We start from the raw sequence: 26,855 nt of genomic DNA, 5'->3' as shown, positions 1-26,855 counted from the left end.
GCTAAATACTGCACTGTAGTTACAGACCACATTTTCTTTATCCACTGATGAATACTTAGGTTGTTTCCATGCCTCAGCTATTATAAATGTTATAATGAACATGGGATACAGATAATCATTTTGAGTTAGTGTTTTTCTTTTCCTTCAGATAAATACTCAGAAATGGCATTGCTGGATTGTATGGCACTTCTATTTTTAATTTTCTAAGGACCTCCACATGGTTTTTGACAGTGGCTGTACTAATTTTAATTCCCACCAACAGTGCACGAGGGTTCCCCCCACTTTTTTTTTTACATTCTCACTAACATTTATTACTTCTTATCTGTTTGAGAATAGCCATTCTAATAGATGTGAGGTGGTATCTCATTGTGGTTTTGACTTGCATTTCCCTGATGGTTAGTGTGACATTAAGCACTTTTTAATGTACCTGTTGGTCATCTGTATGTCTGCTTTTAAAGGATAATCAGATTTTCCACCTATATTTAACTGGATTTTTTTTGCTATTGACATATGCTTTCCTTATATATTTTGAATATTAACACCTTACTAGATTTGCTAATATTTTCTCCCATTCTGTAGGCTGCTTTTTCATTTTGTTTATGGTTTCCATTGTTGTACAGAAACATTTTAGTTTGACCAGTCTCACTTGTTCATTTCTGCTTTTAATGCCCTGCTTCTGGTGTTAAAACAAACAAACAAACAAACAAATCACTGTAAAAATTGATGACAAAGAGCTTATCCTCTGTTTTTTCCTAGGAATTTCATGGTTTTAGGTCTTACATTCAAGTCTTTAAGTTGATTTCTGTTTATGTTGAAAGATAGTGATCCAATCTCATTCTTTTGCACATGGCTGTCCAGTTCTCCCACACCCTTTACTGAAGAGACTGCCCTTTCCCTATTGTATATTCTTGGCTTCTCTGCCAAAAATCAATTGGCCATACATGCATGGGTTTATTTCTGGGCTCTCTATTCTTTTCCATTTGTCTTTGTATCTGTTTTTCTGCCAGTATCATACTGTTTTGATTACTATAGCTTTGTAATATAGAGTGAAACCAGGATGTGTGATGCCTTCAGCTTTGTTCTTTGTCAAGATTGTTTTGACTATTTGAGATTTTTTGTGATTCCACCTAAGTTTTAGGATTATTCTACTTCTGAGAAAAGTGCCATTGGAATTTTATTTTTATTGTACTGAATTTGTAGGATGCTTTGGTAAGTACAAACATTTAAGCAGTAATAACTCTTCAAATCCATGAGCACAGAGTATCTTTTCATTTATTTATGTCTCCTGTAAGCTCTCATCAGAAGCTTATAGTTATCAGTGTACAGGTCTTTTACTTCCTTGGCTAAATTTATTCCTAGGTATTTTATTCTTTTTGATGCTATTGCAAAAGGATTGTTTTTTAATTTCTGATAGTTATTCATGTATGAAAATGCAACTGATTTTTATATTTTGATTTTGTGTCTTGAAACTTTACTAAATTTTCAGTTCTAAAAAGTTTTCTGATGGGAATTGCTAGAGTTTTCTGTATGTAACACTATTTGCAAACATTATTTTTTCTATATGTAATTTTCTGTATTATACATGTAATATATATAGTATTTTTCTATATGTAATACTATTTGCAAATTTTGCAAATAGAGACAGTTTTACTTGTTGCTTTTCAATTGGATGTCTTTTACTAATTTTTTTTCTTGCCTGCCTCATCTGGGTAGAACTTGCAGTATTATGTTGAATAGAAGTGGTAGGAGAGGACATCCTTGTTTTGGTTTTGATTCCAGAGGAAAACCTTTCAATTTTTCACCTGTTGGTTGTCACATTCACCTTTTATTATGTTGAGATACATTCTTTTACCCACTTTGTAGAGAGTTTTTTTAAATCATAAATGATGCTAAATCCCATTCTCTTTTTTGAGAGTTTAATCCATTTACCTTTAAATTAATTACTGATAAGGAATTACTTGTCACTGCACAATTTATTTTCTATATGCCCTAGAGGTTTCTGTCCCTCGTTGCCTGAATTCCCGCTTTCTATTGTGTTTAGTTAATTTTTTGGAGTGAAATGTTTACATTCTTCCTGAATTTCTTTTTGTACATGTCTGTAGCTATTGCATTTGTGGTTATCATGAGGATTACATTGAACATCCTTAAGTTATAAAACTATAATTTTATTTATAGTAGCTTAACTTCAATAACATAAAAAACCACTACTCCTTTACAGCCATTTTTACTCCTTCCAGATGTCACAAAATTACATCTTTTTATATTATGTGCACAAAAAAATAACAATTCCACTAAGGGCATTAGCTTCCTAAACTGTGTAGAAAAAAAACTACAGCTACAAAACACTGTCAAATTAATTCTAGCTTTTATTATTATTATTATTTTTTGGAGTGTCATCTCTTCCTTCCAAAATGTTTATTAAGGCATCAGAAGGGATATCATGATAAGCAAGAAGTTCAGGACAGGCTCCTCTGAAAATGAGATGCTATGATTGAGATCTCTAGTGTTAGTCGCCCAGTCATGCCTGACTCTTTGCGACCTCATGGACTGCAGCCCACCAGGCTCCTCTGCCCATTAGATTTTCCAGGCAAGGATACTGGAGTGGGTTGCCACTTCCTTCTCCTAATTCTAGCTTTTATAACTGCTCATGCATTTACCTTTATTAAGATCTTTATTTCTCCATTTGGCACGGAAGTACTATCTGGTGTCCTGTAAGTTCACCTTGGAGGAGACTGTTGAGCATTTCTGCAGGGTAGTTCTAGCACAAAAAGTCCCTCGTCTTTTATTTGGGAATGTTTTTATTTCCTCCTCACTTCTGAAGGATAGCTTTGCTACATACAGGAATCCTGGTTGACATGTTCTTTTAGCACACTACATATACTGGCCCACTGTCTTCTGGCCTTCAAAATGTCACTGTATGTAATGATTTGCTTGTCTTGGGCTGATTCCAAGACTTGCTCTTTATATTTTGAAAGTTTGATTTTAACATGTCTTGGTATGTGTCTCATTTTGAGTTCATCTTACTTGGAGTTTGTTAAGTACCCTGGGTATTTATATTCACATCTTTCATGAAATTCGGTTAACTTTTCAACCATTATTTCTTCAAATATTTTCTCTTGCTTCTTTCTGTTTTCTCCCTCTGGGACATCCACAATACATATTCTGCTCGACGGTATCCCAAAGGCCGCTTAGAACTCTCCCTTCTTCAATCTTTATCTTTTTCTCAGGCTTGATAATTTATAGTGTCCTATGGGCTGCTCTGGTAGCTCAGCTGGTAAAGAATCTGCCTGCAATGCAGGAGACCCCAGTTCAATTCCTGGGTCGGGAAGATCCGCTGGAGAAGGGATAGGCTACCTATTCCAGTATTCTTGGGCTTCCCTGGTGGCTCAGTGGGTAAAGAATTTGCCTGTGGTGTGCGAGACCTGGGTTTGATCCCTGGGTTGGGAAGATCCCTGGAGAAGGATCTGGCTACCCTCTCCAGTATTCTGGCATGGAGAATTTCATGGACTGCATAGTCCATGGGGTTGCAAAGATCCAGACATGACTGAGTGATTTTCACTTCACCTCATCTTTGAGTTCACTGATTCTTTCTCTTGCCTGTCCAAACCTGCCTCTGAATCCATCTAGTAAATTTTTCATTTCAATTATTGTACTTCTTCAGTTCCAGAATTCCTTTCTGGTTTCTTTTTAGGTTTTCTATCTCTTTATTGATATTTCCATTTTTTTCATATCAGTTTCATGACTTTCTCACAAAACTTTTTCACGACAATTTCCTTTAGTTCTTTGAGCGTCATCAGGGCAATTGTTTAGAAGTCTTTGTCTTATGTGTCTGCCATTAGCCCATTTTAGGGACTGATTCTACTGAATTATTATTTTAATTATTTTTTTTTCTCTGAATGGGCCATATTTTCTAGTGTCTTTATATTCCTTGTGATTTTTCTGAACACTGGACATCTGAAAATCGAGTAATGTGGTTAACTTGGGAATTAGATTCTCCCCTTTCTTATTTGCTGTTTTTTGTTATTATTATTTTTCTGTTTCAAGGATCAGCCTCAAGTGTAAACCTAGTGTCTTATGTCTTTTCTGATCCTTCCCTTGGATATGTGTAATCCCTGACTATATTCCGCAATATATGTAGTTGTTTTGGCATGTCTTAGTCTTTAATTTCTGTCCTAAAAGACAGAAAGTGAAAAATGAAGGTGGGCAAAAGAGGGCACCTTAAAATCTCCTGAAAGTCACTACAGCTTGGAGGGAGAGGGGTGTGCAACAATGGGAGGTACAACAGTGGCTGCCTGCTTCTCTGTGTGCACCTCTGTGATCAGCATCAGCAATAAGAGTACAGATATTCAGTATCTGGAGAAAGGGGCCCCTTTTATCTGCCCTAACATCTGCAAGGTGTATGTAAGTTATTCCAGGAGTACTTGCACAGCTGCCTGCCATGTGGCTGGGGGTAGGGATGAGTAGTTGCTACTGTGTTAAGAGCTCAAACTGACTGAAATGAACCACAACTGACCATCTAAAACATCTGGATGTTACAAGCCTTCAACAGACTCCAGAGTTCCAAAGAGTTCTATCAGACAGATTCTGCTAGTGCAACTGTCTAAAGGGAGATAGATTCTTGTTGCTTCCTACTCTCTCATTTTCTTAGAACCCTCCCCTATCGTGTTATCTTTTCTGAATTATTCTTTTTCTTTTAATTTTATTTTTTAAATACCATGGACAGAGGAGCTTGGCAGGCTACAGTCCATTGGGCTGCAAAGGAGTTGGACACAACTTAGCAACTAATCAACAACAGCAACACAATCTAGAGACAGGGTGTGGGCCATTTCAAAGGTGAGATTATATTTTAGATGTGTTTTTTCATTCTCAATTAGATTCTAATCTATCTCACGTATTTTTACTTATCATTGTGACAAATCCAGTGAGGATGTGATAAACATGCTAAATGCATGGATATGAGAACCATGTAGCAGTGCTTGGTACACAGTTAGCAGTCAATAAACAGTAGGTATTATTGCCTGAGCTGCTTTGTATAAGCTGACTATTAAGATCAATCTCAGGATGTCCTCAATGCTTTCTCCTCTGCTGGGTTTCACCTTCCCTTGTTTTCTTACCATTTCTGCATTTCACAATTTGGGTCACAGCTGTGATTGATGAATCGGGCCTCATTTCCCATACGGTAACTGTCAATCACCATCCCACTATCCAAGTTCAGACAATAGTGGTCACTGTGATTATGATACTGCTCAATCATCCTGTTCCTAAAGAGGAGAGAAATGATTAAAACCCAGTTAATGATTAAAAGTTGAAAGTAAATTTCAAATATTTCATTTTCCATTCTAATCTGGTACCTCTGCCATTTTACTGGAGTATGATTTACCACTGTACCTGAACTCCTGCTCGCTGACAACCTCTCCTAGGTATTCAATGATGAACTGTCCAGCTTTTAGGGGTTCTTTGGTTCTGATTCCCCAACCTTTTTCTTCAGCTCGAAATCGTTCTAGACATTGCACCCACTCATGCCGCTGTATCCTCTGGTTACAGCACTGCTCGCCACAGGGGCAAGTGTTGGGGGAACACTCAGCAAAGATCATTCTAGAAAGAAAGGAATCATTACATGTCAATTAACACTACATACCATCTATATGAACCCATTTTTTTAAATAGGAATTTAAAAAATGAATTCAAAGGGACTTCTTTACTGGTCTAGAGATTAACACTCTACACTCCCAATGCAGGGGGGCCTGGGATTGATCCCTGGTCAGGGAACTAGATCCCACATGCTGGAAATGAGTTTTTTCATGGTGCAACTAAAAAGATTCCACATCCTGCATAAAAGCCTATGTGCTGCAACTAAAAGATCCCATATGTTGCAACTAAGACCTAGCACAGCCAAAAAAATGCATAAAATTAATTTTTATTTTAATAAGGTTAGATTGGTAACAAAGTTATTAACAAGGTAATAATGTCTAAATTCAAAAGTTAATAATACTGAAAATATCCAAGTCAAGTTGCAAACACTGATGCTTCTTGCAAATTAATAAATTAATTGTCCACTCAGCATCCTGGGCAAACACTAACATATTTATTTCTATACTAATATATGAGGGCTTCCACGGTGGCTCACTGGTAAAGAATCCTCCTGTCAATGCAGGAGACTCTGGTTCCATCCCTGGATTGGGAAGGACCCAACCCCTGGAGAAGGAAAGGGAAACCCACGACAGTATTCTTACCTGGGAAATCCCATGGACAGAGGAACCTGGTGGCCCACAGTCCATGGGATCACAAAAGAGTCAGACACGACTAAGCAATTAAAGAACAACAACTTCCTGAACTATTGAAAGAAAGAAAGAAAATAAGCAATGAGGCAGCTATATTAATTTCATAGACAATAAACAAAATATCATATAAAAAAGCACAGAAATGTTAGCATCTAAAGAGATGCACATTTAAACAACTTTAAGGACATATGATACTCTCAAATAGTAAACCAATGAAATACTAAAGCACTAGAAATAAAGTTAAATGTCAGTAACTAAAGGAGGTGGAGCTAAGGGGAAATAAATATATATTGGTGGTAATACCAAAAAGTAACTCAGTATTTTATGAGAGCTATTAGAAAGTATATAGTAAGAATTACATATATATATATATGTATATATATGTATGTTCTTATAATTTATACAGGTATTTTTCTCCTTTTGAGAATATACTCTAAGGGTTAAAAAAAGGAAGTTACAAAGTTTCATAGTAATATCATTTTTAATAGCAAAATATTAAAAGTAACTTGAATAATGAACAACAGAAGAATGGCAAGCTGTGACATCAATCTAAAAAGGATGAGCTTATGGATTACAATGATACATAAAAGCACATACATAAAAATACCTGAGAGTGAAAAAAATCTGCATAAAACATCGACTACCTAAATCACCAAGCTACTACTACTACTATGTACAATTTATGTATGTACAATGACAAGATGAAAATTTACAGTGATGTAGGTAAGGTAGAATTTCCCAGCTGGTACATTAAAGCAAAAACACTGATCTTCCTCAGCCCACAGGACAGCTGACTAGAGATCAAGATTGGAGAAGCAGCTATTTTTGTCTAGGAAAGCTATCTAGAACAAGGAACACTGATGGGAAGTTCGTTAATTCTCCTTTGCTACATATCTGCTTAGGTTAATAGAGATAGAATCCTTTGTCTCAATTAGACATTTTCATTTTGAAATCTCAATCTCATTGAGAACTTACACTTCCTGTCTCTGACAACAGCCTTACTATCTCTCATTAGCATCACTGACTCAATCATCCTGTGTATTAATATATCTGCTATACCCTAATGTCTATCAACTTAGTTTCCACCCAAATGTATCATGACCTTCTACTAGTATTATTTTTATTAGAAAGGTTAAAGAACTTTCCTTAGGTCTCAGGTAAGAGGATTTAAACCTGAGTACATAAGAATCTAGATGACGTTGTTTCTTGTTACAATATTGAGCCCATTTTGGGCTGAATATGTCCCCTCAAAATTCAGTTGAAGTCCCAGCCTTCAGTGTGATGCTATTTGGATGCAGGGGCTTTGGGAGGTGAATAGGTTTTAATAGGTGATGAAGGTGGGAACCTCGTAATGGGATTGTTGTTGTTTAATCTCTCAGTCCTGTCTGACTCTTCTGCAACCCCATAGCCCATCAGGCTCCTCTATCCATGGGATTTCCCAGGCAAGAATACTGGAGTGGGTTGCTATTTCCTTTATCAGGGCATCTACCTGACCAAGGGATCAAACTCGCCTCTCCTGTAGCTCCTGAATTGACAGGTGGATTCTTTACCACTGGGCCACCAGAGAAACCCTCATAACGGGATTAGTGGCCTTCTAGGAAGAGGGAGAGAGAGAAGTATCTTTATACCATGAGCATGCACTGAGGAGAGGCCATGTGAATATACAGGGTAAAAGCATCTGTCTATAAGCTATGAAATGGGTCCTCACTAGACATTCAATCTGCTGACAATTTTACCATGGACTTCCCAGCCTCCAGATCTGTGAGAAATATATTTCTATTGTTTAAGTCTATGATAGTTTGTTATAGCAGCCCAAGCAGACCGAGACAGTCCATCAGTTAGGTTTCATATATCATTTTTTATTTCTTGAGAGGAAATCAAAGAGTCTACTTAACCTTTTCCTTTAAATGAAGTCTTTTTTTTTCCTGGCTAGACCACGTGGCTTGTGGAATCTTAGTTCCCCAACTAAGGATTGAACCCAGGCCCCTGACAGTGAAAACACATAGTTTTAAACAGGGAACCACCATGGAATTCCCCTAAATGAAGTGTCTTGCAGATCTTAAAGCCTGTGCTTACAGAATTAGTTTAGTACAGTACCTATTGAGGCAGTCATCCACACAGCCCTTTTTGGTGTCATCATCTGGCTTCTTACAGTTACAAGTAGTAGCCTCATAACCAGAAAGGGGTTTGACATCAACGTAGACATCTTGAGAGAAGACAGCAAAGAATAGTTTGTGAACATATAGAGTAATTTTTTAAGTGCCAGGCTGAGAACATTGACCGTATGGAGGCAGAAAAAACAGCTCCCACTTTACTCACTTGAACGAATTTTTTTATATAGTGGGACATCTGGTTTCTTGTACAGCTAGAAGAAAAAACAGAAAAATCCCGATATAGCATTCAACTTCAAATGCCAGAAAACAGTATAAATCACTAAAAATAAAGAGATGATCCATGTACTCTGCCCATATGGAAACACTTACTTTCTGGGTTGGATACATTTGCGGTGTGATCACTTTTTACCCTGGAATAAAAGGTGACTACCAGATCAGGGTAAAAGAACTATATTCAACAGAAGCAACCATAAGTAGATTCAAGAAAATGCATTTTTTGCTAGATGTTTCTTCAGCAAGTTATTGGACAGATTTTTTTTTTTTTTTGGACAGATTTAAATGACTATCACACTGCAGATTAAAGCTATTCATTTGGATAAATTAAGATTTTATTTCCCTCTATGAAAAGAAAGGAAAACTTGCACAGGGCTTGTTCAGAAGGGTAGGGTAGGTATATGATATGAAAAAGATAAGTATCCAGCTTTTTCAGGGTGAGTGTTGTAGGAAAACACATTTTACATTTTAATTAAGGCAATTAATTCAGTGAACAAAGGGGAGATGGCAGGCAGGATAATGGTGTTCTCATACTGCAATAAAGAATGCATTAGGAAAAAAATGTATTAGTCAGTCTGCCAGTGTTTTACTATAGAAGACTCTACCAAAAAACAAACAGGAGCTTGGTTTAAGATGTTTAAACTAGAGTGTACTAATCTATAAGAATAATCCCACCATCATTTTTCAGTGGGTACAGTGAGTCAAAACACTATCTCTTTTATTGTTATGAACTCTCTGAGATAAATATCTAATATACTGACCCTCTTAAAATTCAGGACAGACCAACAGAGAAGAGAATGCAGATGGGAATGTTCACTGCTTTTGGCTTTCCAAAATTAAACTTTGGTGGAATTTTGGCAAAACTCAGGAGCTGTCTACGGCCATACCACCCTGAACGCACCCGATCTCGTCTGATCTCGGAAGCTAAGCAGGGTCGGGCCTGGTTAGTACTTGGATGGGAAAACTCAGGAGCTTATTTACCTCATTTGCATGACTACTTCTATTTCCCAATGGTAGCTCCCGATATGGATTCCGGGGGCCTTTGCTAAATATAAAAATTGCTGGGGGAAACTTTCAATTAGGTAAGTAAGAAAGAAAAACAGCACCTTCCCAGTTTTAGTTCCCAATATATTTAAAAGTACAAAAGTATTAAATATTTTCCCTCTTTCCTTTGGTAGAAGACTCTCTTTTGTATGTGAAAAATAAATTCCAAACTGATGGGAAGGAGCCAACAAAAATAAAGCCTGAAATTTCTTAATGCTGCTGGCAGTACATCTAAATTCTCTTGAGACCTGCATCAAACAGGATTCTTACAGAACAGAATCTTTGCTACCAAAATAAAAGTCCAGAATAATAACTGAAGGTTTCCTAAGGAAGCAGGAACTTACTGCTATTTTGAAGTTATGAGTAAAGGCAAATAGGTCATATTAAATATGGATGCAAATTCATTTTTCTTAGTCTCTGACCTTCACAGGGACACTTCTCTGTATTTCCTAAGATGAGAGCATAACAAGGAGGCAGAGAAAAAGACTTGCATCTCCCTCTCCCCCATTTAGCACTTAAGAATGAAATATGGTAAGATAGGCTCATACCTGATTATGTTTCCACTGCCAAAGAATGTCATAGGGAAGCTGAAAATCAATTCTCTTTTGCCTTAGATATTTTCCTGAAACAAAACAATACTATCCATTTCAATATTTATTTTATACAAAGGGTCAAAGAGCCACAAGCTTTAACATGCACCGAGTAAAAAAAATAAACATTTCATGTGAAATTTTATGAATTTTCCATCACCAATTTTTAATTTTTGCTACTCTTTTCCACTGTGCTCCATGTGGTATATGCTAACGATATGTTTTAATTTTAGCTTACAGAAAACAACTAGCATAGCAAATTTACTGCAAAGTAAGTCATCATTATGAAGCAAACTAAATATTAAGAATTGGTCAATCATTAAAATCACTAACCAGAGCATCTTTTATCTTTCCTACATTATTGTACGCAATTTAAGGCTAACTACAAAAGAAGTATAAAATTTTTCCAAAATAGGAAACTCTGAATTTAAATAACTCAAGAGTATTTACATGTAAATTTATGATCTGTTAACATTTTTCTTCCTACCTATTGAAATACTACTACTTTTTATAGCCAGTTTCAAAGCCCTTTTCTACCATAAAGAGGCACCCTGCCCCCAACTTCTTTACTCTATATGATCTTTTTGTTCATGAAGCACTATGATGCTGGACTCACTTCTTGCAGGATTTAGACTTTTCCTTGTTACCTGGATGTGTTTTATCATGATCTCCAGACCAGCAGTTCTCAAAGTGTGCTCTGCTTACCCCAAGGGATCCGAGTGGTCAAAACTATTTTGGTAACACAACTAAAATATTATATGCGTTTTCATTACGCTGACATTTGTACTAATGGGGTAAAAGGAATAGTGGGTAAAACTGTAGTTTTAGCATGAATCAAGGCATGGGGCACAAATCTCTTTTGGAATGAAACCAGCAGAAATGAACTATTACTGCATTATCTAAGAATGCTTTTGATAAAGTAGGAAAAATATTAAATCTTGACCCACAAACCAAAATCTTTATTCTGCATGACACAATGCTGAACTAGTTGGCTTTTTTCATAGAATGACATTTTTACTTAAAAGAACTGACAATGGTTATTCTAACCCAGGAACTGAAAATAAATCCAGTGAACTTGTTACTTCAAGAACTCCAACTGAAAATATGTTTCCAATGATAAAATTTTAGTTTGAAGTGAACACTGGAATTTTGCAAAACTTGTGTCTACTAATTATCATGAGATTCTGTTTTCCAATACTTAAGTTTTTCTCATGAAACAAGTGGCAATTCACAAATATGAATTGTTATGGATACATACAGGAAATGGAAGAGCAATATAATTCAGTGAACTAATATTTTCCAACATCTAATGCATGAAGTGATAAAAATCATACATGGGTAAAAATCCATTTAACTTAGAAGAGAGACCAATGGATTTTAAGGCAACAATACAAAAAATCCATTGATTTCATACTCCAGCAGTAGAATGTTAAGGAACAGTGTTCCTTAGAATGTTAAGGAATTGTTGCTATAATATCAAAGAATATCTACAATTATGTGAAATATTAAATCTTCCTCTCTTTCACAACTTTTTACCCATGTGAGGTCAGATTTCTTCATATATTTAAACTATAATAACAGCACAACAAATAGAATGCAAAAACAGATTAGAAAATTCAACTGTTCTATATTAGCCAGACATCAAGGAGATTTACAAAAATGTAAAATAAAGTCACTTTTCTCATTAAAAAATTTTGAGGAAAGTTATTACCACATTCAGACTAAGACGAAAACATAATAAACTTGCCCTCAAAAAAACGGGGGAATTATTTGGAATCAAGATTGCCGGGAGAAATATCAATAACCTCAGATATGCAGATGACACCATCTTTATGGCAGAGAGTGAAGAACTAAAGAGCCTCTTGATGAAAGTGAAAGAGGAGAGTGAAAAAGTTGGCTTAAAGCTCAACATTCAGAAAACTAAGATCATGGCATCCTGTCCTATCACTTCATGGCAAATACATGGGGAAACAGTGGAAACAGTGGCTGACTTTATTTTTTTGGGCTCCAAAATCACTGCAGATGGTGATTACAGCCACGAAATTAAAAGACACTTACTCCTTGGAAGCAAAGTTATGCCCAACCTAGATAGCATGTTAAAAAGCAGAAGACATTACTTTGCCAACAAAGGTCTGTCTAGTCAAGGCTATGGTTTTTCCAGTAGTCATGTATGGATGTGAGAGTTGGACTATAAAGAAAGCTGAGTGCCGAAAAATTGATGCTTTTGAACTGTGGTGTTGGAGAAGAGTCTTGAGAGTTGCTTGGACTGCAAGGAGATCCAACCAGTCCATCCTAAAGGAGATCAGTCCCGGGTGTTCATTCGAAGGACTGATGTTGATGGTGAAACTCCAATACTGGCCACCTGATGCGAAGAACTGACTCATTTGAAAAGACCCTGATGCTGGGAAAGATCGAGGGCAGGAGAAGGAGACGACAGAGAATGAGATGGGTGGATGGCATCACAGACTCAATGGTCATGGGGTTGGGTGGATTCTGGGAGTTGGTGATAGACAGTGAGGTCTGGCATGCTGTGGTGCATGGGGTCGCAAAGAGTTGGACACGACTGAGTGACTGAACTGAACTGATTTTCAATAAAAATATTACTTGTTAACATGTAATAACATGCAGTGAGTTTATTCATCTGATAAATCTGATGACAGAGCAATATGGATTATAGTTATATCTAAGGAGAAATAACTTATGGAGGTTAATATAACAAGCTGCTGTCTAAGGTTACAGTTGGTAGAAGATTGGAGTCCATCTCTTGACAAACCAAAGGTGAATGTGTAACTACAAAGTCTATAATAAGTACAACAAGGAAGTAAACTTTGGTATATTTAAATAATGAATGTGCAGCTGTTAAATGAAGCGAGGTATATATTTACTCATGTGAAAACTTATTTTCCAAGTTGCAGAATAATATTAGAACAGGGGCTGACTTTTTTAAAAAAAATATCCATTAAATGACTATATATGGTGGGGACTGACTAGGAAAGGGCACAAAGGAACTTTCTGGAATGATGATAATGTTTTTCAGAAAGGTCTGGATTATAGAGAAGTATGAAGAAAGTTAAAAATCAAGCAAAAGTACATTTAAGATTGGTGGATTCTATCAAGGGTAAATTCAAATAAAAAGAAAAACCCTATAAACAAATACTGAGATCTTGATTTTGATATTATGATGAAATATTTAGCTGGAAGTATATCAATGCCTGCAGTTTACTTTGCAGTGTATCCAAAAACAGGATGGAACAACAGATGGATAAATACATGACCAATCAGGCAAATATTAATGATAAAATCTAGGTGATGGTTTTTTTTTTTTGTGATGGAATATTTTGTGTTCAGTTCCTTCAAATTTCTGTATGCTGAAAAATTTGGTAACAAAGTATCAGGAAAAAATAGCTATATAAATATATATGAAAGAGTTTGGAGTCAATCTTGCCTACATAATAAAACTACCATAAAAGTTCTTTTTCTTTTTGGTCATACCATGTGGCTTGGGGGAATCTTAGTTCCCTGAGCAGGGATCGAACCCCTCTGTAGTAGAAATACCGAGTCCTAACCATTGTACTGACAAGGAACAAAAATTCTTTTTTTTTTTTTTTAACTTTTTATTTTGTATGACTTCCCAGGTGGCACTAGTAGTGAAGAACCTGACTGCTAATGCAGAAGACATGGTTTCAATCCCTGGATTGGGAAGATCCTCTGGAGAAGGAAACGGCAACCCACTCCAGTGTTCTTGCCTGGGAAATCCCATGGACAGAGGAGCCTGGTGGACTACAATCCATGGGGTTGCAAAGAGTTGGACACGACTGAGCGTCTGAGCAGGCTAGCTGATTAACAATGTTGTGGTAGTTTCAGGAGAACAGCCAAGGGTGAAAATTCTGGAACTATGAGATTTGGAAAGCTTCAGGTGACCGTACACCTTGAATGCTGGGAGGGTGGTGTGTCTGGAGAGGGTATCACCTTTCCCCTCTGCATCCTTGTTCTGTGCAACCTTTTCATCTGGCTATTGATTTGTATCCTTTATAATAAGCTGTTATCTTAAGTACAGTGTTTACCTGAGCTATGAGTTGTTCCAGCAAAGTAGCAACCCCAAGGGGGTGTTGTGGGAATTGCTGACTTTGGAGTCAGCTGGACAGTTGTGTGGGTAACCTAGGGCTCCCATTTGCAGCTGACATCTGAAGTGGGGGCAGTCTTGTGGGACTGACTTAGCCTTTAACCTGTGGGTCTGTGCTCGCCTTGAGTGGTGTCAGAATTGAAACTGAACTGTAGGATCCCCAGCTGAGGTCAGAGCTGAGAATTGCTACTGGAAAAACCAAATGGTATTACAAACAAGGTCTCTGTTCTTACCACCATGACTATCATTACTGCTAGGCTGAACCCTCTGAAACTGCCTTTTTTGTAAGTCAAAAATAATTGTCACAGCATTTTGGTATAATTCAACCTAATGCCTTTTCTTCAGCATTTATAATTGGTAGTAGGCACAGTACTGAGTGCTTTATGTGAGTCCCCTTGAATATTCCTCACAATATTCTTGAGATCGGTACTACTGTAATTCCCAGTTTATACTTGAGGAGACTGAGACTTCCAGAAGTTAAGGAAAAGGCCAAGGATAAATGGCCAGTGAGGGGCAGACCTGGTTTTGAGCACAGGCCATATGTCAGCAGATGCTGATATGCTCCTTTCCTTGGGCTGCCTTAGCAGAGACTGCCTTAGCAGAGACTGGATACTTTTTTTTTTTTTTAATATTAGGAATGAGAGTAAACTTTAATAATAGTTCACGTGTTAAAAAGAGTAAATCTACGATGAGTACATTTCTTTGTGTACAAAATGAAAAAACACACAGGGACTTCCCTGGTAATACAGTGGTTAAGAATCCACTCTGAAATGCAGGGAATCGAATGTTTGATCCCTGGTCTGGGAACTAAGATCCTACTTGCCACAGGGCAGTTAAGCCTGGGAGCAGCCAGGAAAGATCCCACATGATGTAATAAAGATCCTGCATGCTGCAACTAAGACCTGACCCAGACAAATAAATAAATACAAATAAATATTAAAAAAAAAAGAAAAAATATACAAAGAAGTGAAATTAAAAATATATATATATATATGAAAGAGTTTGAAAGGGTATATGCTAAACTAGTATGTTTCTGGGAAGGAGAACTTTATCTTTCAATTCATATCTTTCTACATTAGGAATTTTTATGAGTATGTACTGCTTCTAACAACAATCAAACAAATATAATTTTTTAGCAACTCAAAATTGGCTCTCAGAAGACAGGACAAACCCCTTGATGTAAAGGGTTAACTCTTTTCTTAGTGTGTTTTCTGTAGAGAAGAGGTTGTAAAAGTATGAAGGAGTGGAGAGTAAGTTCTGAACATTTAAAAAGAATACTTTTCTCCTTCCAGAAAGGAAGCATCCATTACTCACATCAGTTTTTTTTTTTTTTTTTTTTTGGCCACACAGCACGCGGGGGTCTTAGTTCCCTAACGAGGGATCAAACCCACGCCCTCTATAGTGGAAGCATAGGGTCTTAACAGCCAGGGAAGTCCCATACTTCAACTAACTTTAAAAACACAATTTTCCCCACTGTCCAACATTTTCAGTTTTCCTAAAAACAGCTCCACAGATGTTATATGTTGCCTTTCTTGGTATTATTTGTATTTCTCTTTGATCCCTGGGTTGGAAAGATCCCCTGGAGAAGGGAAAGGGGATACTAGGATACTCTAGTATTCTGGCCTAGAGAATTCTATGGACTATATAGTCCACGGGGTTGCAAGGAGTCAGACACGACTGAGTGACTTTCACCTTCAGTTTTCTCTAATCCATATACTAAGAATTAGGGAAAAAAATAATGAGACAGTCTTTCCTTTCCTCTAATATGTCTGAAACCAGAGCCAGGTAATTCATTTTTAATATGTGAGACTCACCTAAAAAGATCCTTGTCAAATTCTGCTGGAGATGATACCTTAGAAAAACATATTCAGGAGTTCATCATTTGGAAAAAATACTGTTTTAACTAATCCTCATTTTTAAAATGGAAAAAAAAATCACTTTCACCTGAAAATTAGACGAAATCATATCTTTTGTGGATTTTTCTTATTGTATACTGGAACCTTGAGATCTCAAATCCTGCCACTGACTATTAGGAAAGGAGCAAAGAAATCCTTTACTTTCTCCCTTTGAAATAAAACTCATTTTGTGGGCCAAAAAAGTCATTTCAAGGAAGAGATGACAGGAGATTGTGTTGACCTTGAAATCTAAAAGGGAAAGTTCCATGATGATTTCTTTTATAAAACCAATTCTAATATGAAAAAGATACGAACAAAAGGAGGAAGAATATTTCACAAAAGCATTCTATTGTTAATCAAGTAGCTAGGCAAACGAGGAAACCAAAGGAGAGGGAGCTATTCAATAAAAAGGAGAGGTAATAATGGCTCTACCTCTTTTCAAGATACCTTAAAATCTGACAAAAATTTAGCCTTTTTTGTCCCCAAAATAAGGTGACTGACCTTCAGAAAAAGTTCAGCTCATTTATATATAAATCTGAGTATTGGGTTATAATATCACTCTATAAATAGATTAGAATTGTTCACATTTTCTTTGTTATTCTATGAAAATGGTCCCAATACCATCCAAAGAAAAGTTGCAGTGGTAGTGTCTGAGTGAAATGTGTGCCACCAAAGGGGTTATAAACAATGATAAAAGATACAAGAAGAAACTGTTTAAATTTCACTAAACAAAATACAAGGATTCAAGTTTTTGGTTTTATCTGCCTGAGGAAAAACAGGTGAGATTCAGAAAGACAGAAAGAAAGATTTCTATCTCCCCTTTGGAAGAATGTCAGCTCCACAGGAACAAGGATCTTTACTATTTTGTTTACTGATGTATCCCAAGCATCTAGAAAACTGCCTGATCAAAGAGCAAGTCTTAAATTTTTGAATGAAATGAAAAGATATATTCCATGGCTTAAGTTTTGAGGTACTCCACTAATTGTTTTCTTTTAACTCTACGAAGCAATATTATCATCTTTCCTCAGTTTCTTGAATTCTCTTCTTGCTAAGCACAATCTTTTTCTTTTTTTGGCTTGGTTCATTAATTAATATTCCTCCAGTTTCATTTGAGATATAATTCAGATATATCACTGTATAAGTTTAAGGTGTATAGCATAATGGCTTGAGTTACGTATGTTGTGAAATAACTACAGCTATGCATTTAGTTAGCATCATTATCTCTTACAAAGACAATAAACAGAGAAAGAAAAAAAAAAAAGGAAAACATTATTTCCTTGCAATGAGAACTCAGGATTTACTCTAACAATTTCATATATACAGCAGTGTTAACTATAGTTATCATGCTGTCGATTATATCCCTAGTTCTTACTTATCTTGTAACTAGGAGTTTGTACCTTTTGATCTCTTACCCCCCTCCTCTTCCCACAACCCTTCAACTCTGGTAACCACACATAATCTGATCCCCTTTTCTATTACACACACACACAAATACTTTAAGACTCCTCATATAAGTGAGATCATACAGTATTTGTCTGACTTATTTCACTTAGCACAATGCCCTCAAGGCCCACCACGTAGTTGCAAACTGCAAGATTTCCTCATTTTTATGGCTGAATTAATAATATTCCATTGTGTTTACATGCACACATGCGTGTATTATAGTCTGATATACATACAACTCTTTTATCCATTCCTGCTTTGATGGACACTTAGGTGGTTTTCATATCTTGGCTGTTGTAAATAATGCTGCTATGAACATGTGTGTGCATGCATCTTTCCAAGTAACTGTTTTCATTTTCTTTGGATACATTCCCAGAAGTGAAATTGCTGGATTACATGGAAGTTCTATTTTTAATTTTTTTTTGCTGCACCACCTGGGAGGCAGGATCTTAGTTCCCTGACCACAGATGGAACCTGTGTCCCCTGCAGTGGAAGCATGGGTTCTTAAACAATGGATTGTCAGGGAAGTCTTTCAATTCAAAAGAAGAAGGAAAGCAAGCCTATTGTAAATACCCACAGTTTTGCTGACTGGATCTTTCTGCCTTACTCATGTTCCAAGGTTGTTTCTTTCTTTCCTTTTAGAGAACTTCCTTTACTCACAGGGTAAGTTTGCTGGCAACAAACTGTTTTAGTTAACCTTCACCTAAGAAGCCTTTGCTTCTCTTAATTCTTGGAGGGATATTTTCAGTGGGTATAGGATTTTGGTTTGACAGTTTTTCTTTCTGTACTTGAAAAATGTGCCATATACATGAATTCAAATGAGAAATCCACTGTCATTTGATCTGATTTACACCTATGCATAAGAGTCATTTCTCTCATTGTTTTAAAACTGTTTTGTCCTCTATGGCTGATTCATATCAATGTATGACAAACCCCACTGAAAAATAAAAAAAAAATAAAAAAGAAAAACTGTTTTGTCTTTAGCATGCTGAAGTTTGATGTGTCTTATTCTGGATTTCTTTTGCATATATTCTGTTTGGGGTTGCTCATCTTCTTGAATCAGAAGGTTTATATGTCTTTTGCCAAATGTGGAAAGCTTTCAAGCCATTTATTTACCCCAGCACTTTTTCATCTCTATCTTCTTATCTCCTCCCAGAACACCAAAAATATAGATATGAGCTCTTTTGTCATGGTCCCACAGCCTATCTCTCCTAATGTCTATTTTTTCGTTTGTTCAGACTGGGTAATATTACATCATCTAGTTCACTGATTGTTCCCTGTGTATCTTCATTTTGTTGCTGAATCTATCCCTGAGCATTGTATTTCAGTTACTGCATATTTTTATTCTAAAATTTCTACTTGTTTTTCCTATCTTTCATTTCTTTGTCAAGGCTCTATCTTTTTATGTTTTAAGTATGTTTATAATTGTCTGTTGAAGTGTTTTTTACAAATTATAACTACTGTAAAATATTTGTCAGATTATTCTATTATCTTGGTAATGGCATACATTGATGCCTTTTAAAATTCAGTTTGCAATCTCCCTGGTTCTTGGAATGACATGATTTTCAATTCAAACCTAGACATGGGATTTTATATGGCACATGTCTCTGAACTAAATTTTTTGTTATTGCCCGACAGTATTACATTGTGTACATCACATATTGCTTATGTGCGTGGCATGCAGGACCCCAGTTCGCAGACCAGGGATGGAACCTGGGTCCCCTGTAGTGGAAGCACAGAGTCCCAACCACTGGACTGCCAGGGAGGTCTCTGGACATAAATCTTCAATTTTTTTGGTACATACCTAAGCAACAGAATTGCTAGGTCTTATATTAAATCTGTCATTAACTTGATTAATTATTAAAATGTTTTCCAAAGAGGTTATACCATTTCATGTTCTCACAGCAATGTATGAGGGTTCCAGTTTCTTCACATTCTCATAAATCTTTTAATTAAAGCCATTTCTGTGAGTGTGAAGTGATATCTTGTTATGGTTTTTTTTAAAAAAAATATTTATTTATTACTTATTTGGCTGCATTGGGCCTGAGTTACAGCACAGGGGATCTTCTGCTGGGCAAGCATTAGGCTTCTCTCAGTTGTAGCGGATAGGCTTAGTGGGCCCTTGGCACGTGGGATCTTACTTCCCTGACCAGGGATCAAACCGGAGTCCTCTGCATTAGAAGGTACATTCTTAACCACTGGACCACCAGGGAAGTCCCTTGTTATGGTTTTCAATTCCATTTTCCTAATGACTAATGATGTTGAACATCTTTTCATATGCTTATTGACCATCTTTTCATATGCTTATTGACCATTTCTATCTTTTTTCTGGGGGAAAATATCAATTCAAATAATTTATTCACTTAAAAATTGTATTGTTTGTCTTTTTATTACTGAGTTATAACAGTTCTTTATATATATGGGATTTTGGATACAAGCCTCTTATTTGAAAATGTTTCTCCCTTTTGGTGGGTTGTTTTAGTTTTCTGGTGGTGTTCTTTGAAGTACAAAATTTTAAATATTAACGTAGTTTAATTTGTCTTTTTTCCCTTTTATTGTACATGATTTTGGTGTCAGACATTTAAGAAAATTATTACCTAATGCAAGGTCACAAAAATTTACTGTTTTATAATTTTAGCTCTTGTATTTTTAGGTTGATGATCCATTTTGAGTTATTTTATCCTTCTGTATGGGTATATCCAGCTATCATAGAAACCATGTGCTGAAAAGATCATGCTTGCCTCATTGAACGTATTGTAGAACTGTTGTAAAAAATGAATTGACTAAATATGTGAAGGTAAAATATACATTTTGATAAATGAGTACGCATCATAAAAAGTAAAATTTCTTTGAAATTCAATTCTCTGAAGAGATAAGGAAACCTGATTTCATTAAAAATTTTTAAAAAATATTATTTTCCACTTACTCCATTGATGACAGGGTGCATTTTTATTTTATTTAACTATTTTATTCAGATAACTAATATGGCAAAGACAGAGATGAATGTAGGACTGGCTGACTCAAAGTCATGCTCTTTGTTTACGTGATACTGGAAGTGATCTGTTTCAAACAGCTGACAGGCCTCATCCTGTATCCTAATCTTAAATTATCTGAACAACAAAACAACACTGTCCACAAAAAAAAAAAAAAAAATTCAGTCCTGTAACAACCTGATGTTAAATCTTGTTTCACAGGAAAAAAGCCCACTACTTGGTTAGGCTTTCCCATTATTTACTTAATTTGAGACCACTGAGTACAGACTAGTCTTAGTGAGAGACTGAAGTGGGGATTTAGAGTGAAAATCTTTAAATTAATTAAATAAATTATTAATTTATTAATAAATAAATTAACTTATTTAAATTATTTCCATTCTGGACCTCTTAAGCACTATTTATGCCAGATATCTGACATAAATATTGGCCTATCTATCATTCATCTCATCTCCCTTGGAGCTAACTGACTCTATCACCCCCTGAAAAGTTAGAACTTCTTTCCAAAACATGAGTTATCAGTTAGCTAACTTCCCATCCAGAGGAAAACCAGTGAGACCAAAATGGTCATGTTTTCTTTTACATGGAATTACCTCTTATTTTCAAAGCCTTTTTATCACTAGCAGTCTAGGAAATAGATATATCTGCTGAGAATCTTCTTCCATTGTCATGATTTCACTACTAAAAGCAAAAGGCTCCTTCAAAAGAACTTTGGTAGTAAGCCCAAAGAATACGGAACTTCCTCTCACCTCTCTTAAGTAAGCACAGTACAGTTATCTAGCTGAGAATCAAACCCTGTAATGTGGTGTGTGCTGTGCTCAGTCACTCAGCCGTGTCCGACTCTTTGCAATCCCACGGACTCCTCTGTCTATGGAATTTTCCAGGCAAGAATGCTGGAGGGGGTAGCCATTTCTTATTCCAGAGAATTTTCCTGATCCAGGTGCCCGAAAGGTGGAAAGGTATGCTTGTAATGCTATGTTGTAGTTAAACTATTCTCTAGCCACCCAATACAGAATAACTGAAGCAAACTAATCTTTATTGCATAACTTGTGTATCCTTGCTGCTTTAAATACATTGCTGGTGCTGGGCCTTCTGGGGAGAAAAAAGGAACTAAATAATCATAACACAGAGAAGAGCACCACAGTCAAGAGAGTCACCGGCGAAGAAGATACTAAAAGTACAGGATCAACATCTTACTACACAATTAAGTTGTTCTTGAAAAAAAAATTCTCTTCTTACATTTAACTTATTCTGATTTCTCCTTCTTTTCTTTCATTTGTATATCCAATATTTATTAACCTTCTATTAGGAACCACACATTGGAAAATGAAAGGAGAAAAAGAAACACAAATGATCCTGTGCTCCTGAAGCTTATAATCTAGTGGAGGAGACAGATTAGTAAATGAGTAAATAAAAACAGCAATTAAAGATGATAGAAAAATAAACAGGGTGCCGTGATACAGAACTGATATAGAGGGAAGAATCCTATATGGTAAGACAATCAGGAAAACAATTTTAAAGAAAATAATTTTTAAGCTGGTACTGACATTTAGCCTGTACTCAAAGGATGAGAAGAAATTCACTGTGGAAAGATCTTTTTGGGTAAAGGTAATAATAAGCAAAACAATCTTTTGGTTATAAAGAGCTTGGAATGGTCTAGAATCTGAAAGAAGACCAGCATGACATAATACAGTGAATAAAGGAAATCTGGGAAACAGCAGAGGCAGAATAATGAGATAGTCAGGAACCAGATCATTCCCAAGTGTTGGGATAAGGAGTTTACAGTTTAATGGTGAGTCACTGAGAGGTTTTAAAGACGATTTAAATTATAAAATGACTTTTCTTTTTACTGAGTAGAGAGTGGATTGGAAGAGAGTAAGAATGAAAGTAGACAGATCTGTTAGAAGGCTACTGTAATGGCCCAAGCAAAAGATAATAGTGGCACGGACCTGAATAACAGCAATGGGATTTGAATAGAAGCAGGATATATTCAAGGATGAAAATAACAGAACTTGGGGATGGAATGGATGACGAGTTGAAAGAATGAAAGAAATCCAGGATGACTTCCAGGTATACTTTACTTATTTGATAAGATTCTGGAAGGTATTATTATTGGAATGCTAAACAAAGACTTGACATTTGCTTCAAAAATAAACAGAAAGATAAAATTTTCAAGAATATAAATGATCAAAAAAGCAGTGGGTCTTTCCCCTTTGATTATTACATATCCACAAGTCATCTCCCTTTGAACACAGAAATAGTTAGAAACTGAAGTAATGAAATAGTTGGGTTTTCCTAGAGGACTCACTTAGAGAATCAAATGCTACAGATAGAGTGTTGCTATTGACACTTCAGTGAATAAGATTTATGTTATTTTGACCCCTAGAAAGCAAAAGAGTTTTCAAAATTCTTCAGAGTGAATACAAATTAAAAGGTAAAGACTTGACCTCCTAGAGATACAGAAATAATCAGAACACAAAGACATTAATTACATTTCACCTAAACTCAAGAAATACCATTTCTTTTTGGCAATATATTGTGTATACTGAGTACTCACCAACATGAATGGGCGCTGGGAATAATCCATATTCATGTTCTCCTGGAGTATATTCCAGCTTCTCTTTCTTTAATTGGATCAGGCGGCTCTTTGGGCTGTGATTAGAAAAGAATGGAAAATAGTCAAAGTCAAGAGAATTTCCTCTTGAAAAATACAGGAAAAAAAATCACTCTATCAAGCATTTGTTTTAGTGGTAATTAATCATCTGTAGAAACACTGAATCACTATGTTGCACAGCTGCAACTAACAGAGGGTTGTAGGTCAACCATACTCAATTTAAGAAAATGCAATACTGTGCTTCCCTGGTGGTTCAGTGGTAAAAAATCCACCTGCCAATGCAGGAGACATGGTTTGATCCCTGATCCAGAAAGATTCCACATGCCATGAAGCAACTAAGCCCATACGCTACAATTGTTGAGCTTGCACTCTAAAGCCTAGGGACCTAAACTACAGGGCCTTACACCAAAACTGCTGAGGCCCGCAGGTCCTACACTCCGCGTTCCATGAAAGAAAAGACCCTGCCCTGAGAAGCCTGTGCACTGCAACAAGAGTAGCCCCTACTCATTGCAACTAGAGAAAAGCCCTCACAGCAATGAAAACCCAGCACAGCCAAAAATAAATAAATGAATAAAATTTAAACGAGAGAGAGAGAGAAAAAAAAGAGAACGCAATGCTATTTTGAATTAAAAATCACCTTTATTTAATATAATAAAGAATGCACTTGGCTTCACAGTAATTTATGCAAAAATAGTTAATAAAATGTTGTTGTTGTCACTGTTCAGGCACTAAGTCATGTCTGACTCTGAGACCTCATGAACTGCAGCATGCCAGTTCTCCCTGTCTCTCACCATCTCCTGGAGTTTGCCTAAGTTCATGTCCACTGAATTTCATAAAGCAGCAAAAATTCCAAATTCACAATTTAGAGTGATAATTTTGAAAAGTCTACCTACAAAACAAATGTATTTTTTTTCCCCTATAATTTTGAACCCAAACTAGTCATTTCATGTGAATCTCCTAATTAGGGACAAAGAAAATAAGTGGTTACAAATGGTTTATGTGCAAGAAACTATTCTGTCTGACTTGTTCTACATGTCAAAAATAGATGATTTATATACATACCTGGTTTGTAAGTAAAATTGTGGGGGGGGAAAGAATATTTATTTTAACAATGACTTCAATCTTAATGTATACTTTTTGTCACGAGAGTTACTAAGAACTTTCATATATTTTTAAAATCTAAATTTTTGGAATTGCCTTATAGTAATTATACCTAAGAAAGAGCCTCATTAGCATTCTCCAACAGTTCTGCAGAAGGAACCTAAATTTCAGATATGATCATAACGACTGCTGTACATTTGCTTAATGGTTTATAAAGTACTTTCAGATATTATCATTTATGTCAATCCCGTGAAGGAGGCAAGAAATGTTTGACAGATTTGAAAACTGATGGTCTACAAAGCTGATCTGCTGACTAGCTGGTAAAGAGATTCAAGATGAAAACCTCAGTTACTTGCTAAACTCCTATTCAATTACTATTCTTATTATTTTATTCTATCATGCTTCATCATCTTTAACTTCTTCCACTCATCTTACTGGGTTGGTGTTCCTGATGTTTGTTGTGAGATAAAAATCTCAAGCAGATAATAAAAAGGAAAGGAAGAAAAGAAGGGAGAAAAAAGAAAATGAAATAAAGAAGAGGGCTTCATTCAGTCGACTGATTTTATTTTGGCTTAAAGTTCCAGTGAATAAGGCAAGGTGAATATATTTCTTTCATGAGTTATGACATACTAACTTTCTCCAAACAAATCTAGTCTATTGTATCTTGTAACAACTAGGTATGTGAATATACACATTTTGCAGATGAGAAAACTGAGGTCCAAATATTAAGTTATTTGAAGAACCCAAAGTTCTTATTAGAAGACTGGTTCTTTCTAGTGAATCCTTCATTTATTTATTCAACAATTACTGAACACTCATTAAGTCCAGGCCTTGTTCCAAGTGCTGAGAAACAGCGGGGAATAAGACAGTTTACCTGGGCAGGCATACAAAAAGGAAACAAGAAAAACTAATAAACCTGGGGAAAAAAACCCAGAAAATAATAAATGCTAGGCAAATAATTAAAATGTGATGAACAACAAGCTATTTGGGAAGGCTTTTCTGAGGAAGTAACATTAAGCTAAAATGTAAATGTTACTGACACTCAGGAGAGGATCTGGAAAATAAAGGAAAATAAGGCAGAGGAAATAGCTGGTATAAGATGAAAGTTTAAATGAGATTGGAGCATTAGAAGAAATAAAAGGAGACTGAAGCACTCCAGGTGAAGTTAGAAACTAGGTCATATGAAGTTTAAAGGCAGTGGTAAAAAGTTTGGGGAACAGTTACAAAGAAGGAAAGGAAAGATACTAGACTGTTCTATTTACATCTAAAGATCACTTTTCTCATTTTAAAAAATGACCCAAGAAGTGATTTGTGACCAGAAATATGAATTTTCTAACCAACCAAAACCTGTATTTCTTTATTGTCAAAGTCAAAAAGATCAGGAAAACAACTGTGTCTAGAATTAAGCACTCTGTATGAAAGAAAATTTGGTTTACACTTTATTAGATTTAAAATTTAACCAAACCAATTAAACAGATAACATAAAAACTTTCATTTAGCTAACACAGGAATGGAAGCAAAACTAGTATTTTACCCTGGTGCCAAAAGGGTAAGCAAGCATACAAGGGGCAGTAGTTGTGAAACAGAATACCTGGCAACCTGAAGTTAACAAACAAAACCACACACACACACACACACACACACAACTTCAGGGTCACCTTCAATGTTTTACTCCTTCAAATAAATGAAACCTTCATTGGAAAAAAAAAAAGTGATACTGTTAGTGGATCAGTTGTGTATGACTCTTTGTGACCCCATGGACTGTAGCCAGCTAGGCTCCTATCCAGGCAAGAATACTGGAGTGGGTAGCCACTCCCTTCCTTCAGGAAATCTTCCCAACCCAGGGACAGAACCTGTGTCTCCTGTACTGCAGGCAGATTCTTTACCACCTGAGCCACTAGAAGATCCCAACCAAAACCCTGAATACACCCCATCAGTTACAGACTCCCTAAAAGAATCAAACTGATTCCCTGATTTTGCAATGCTGATACCTAAGACGAATGACATCATCATGGATAAGATAATCATGTGAGAAACTTTTCCTAGTTCTTAGTCAAGTCTGATTTTGGTTCTAATTTAGACATAACTATTTATTTCCCTGTTGGTTACAACACAGAAGGTGCTCTGTTTTAAATACTCTGCTTCTGCTCCATGATATTAACAGAGAGAATTTAGTAGTTTCTGTCCATTTGTCTTGGGGATTCTGAACATTCCTGGCATTTTCTGTGGTATTTATTTGTGTGCCACTATCAGTTTAAAGTAATGCTCAAAATTTTCCAAGCCAGGCTTCAACAGTATGTGAACTGTGAACTTCCAGATGTTCAAGCTGGTTTCACAAAAGGCAGAGGAAACAGAGACCAAATTGCCAACATCTGTTGGATCATCGA

General features: G+C 36.1%; 1 protein-coding gene across 6 annotated transcripts in view; it reads right to left on the bottom strand.

Moving 5' to 3' along the window:
- Positions 1 to 26,855, bottom strand: part of ASH1L (ASH1 like histone lysine methyltransferase) — a 201,321-nt gene that overhangs the window by 32,488 nt on the left and 141,978 nt on the right. For all 6 annotated transcript variants that reach the window (XM_065902482.1, XM_065902468.1, XM_065902492.1 and 3 more), the window contains 6 exons: positions 23,311 to 23,405; positions 10,261 to 10,334; positions 8,601 to 8,646; positions 8,379 to 8,487; positions 5,389 to 5,595; positions 5,115 to 5,261 (listed from right to left, as the gene is read on the bottom strand). In XM_065902482.1, coding sequence (XP_065758554.1) covers positions 5,115 to 5,261; positions 5,389 to 5,595; positions 8,379 to 8,487; positions 8,601 to 8,646; positions 10,261 to 10,334; positions 23,311 to 23,405 — 678 coding nt within the window. The remainder of the gene's footprint in view (positions 1 to 5,114; positions 5,262 to 5,388; positions 5,596 to 8,378; positions 8,488 to 8,600; positions 8,647 to 10,260; positions 10,335 to 23,310; positions 23,406 to 26,855) is intronic.

The sequence above is a fragment of the Muntiacus reevesi genome, chromosome 1 (assembly GCF_963930625.1).
Source record: "Muntiacus reevesi chromosome 1, mMunRee1.1, whole genome shotgun sequence".
NCBI classification, from domain to species: domain Eukaryota; kingdom Metazoa; phylum Chordata; class Mammalia; order Artiodactyla; family Cervidae; genus Muntiacus; species Muntiacus reevesi.
Note: the sequence above shows the minus strand (reverse complement) of the source record. Positions and strands in the feature narration are given on the sequence as shown.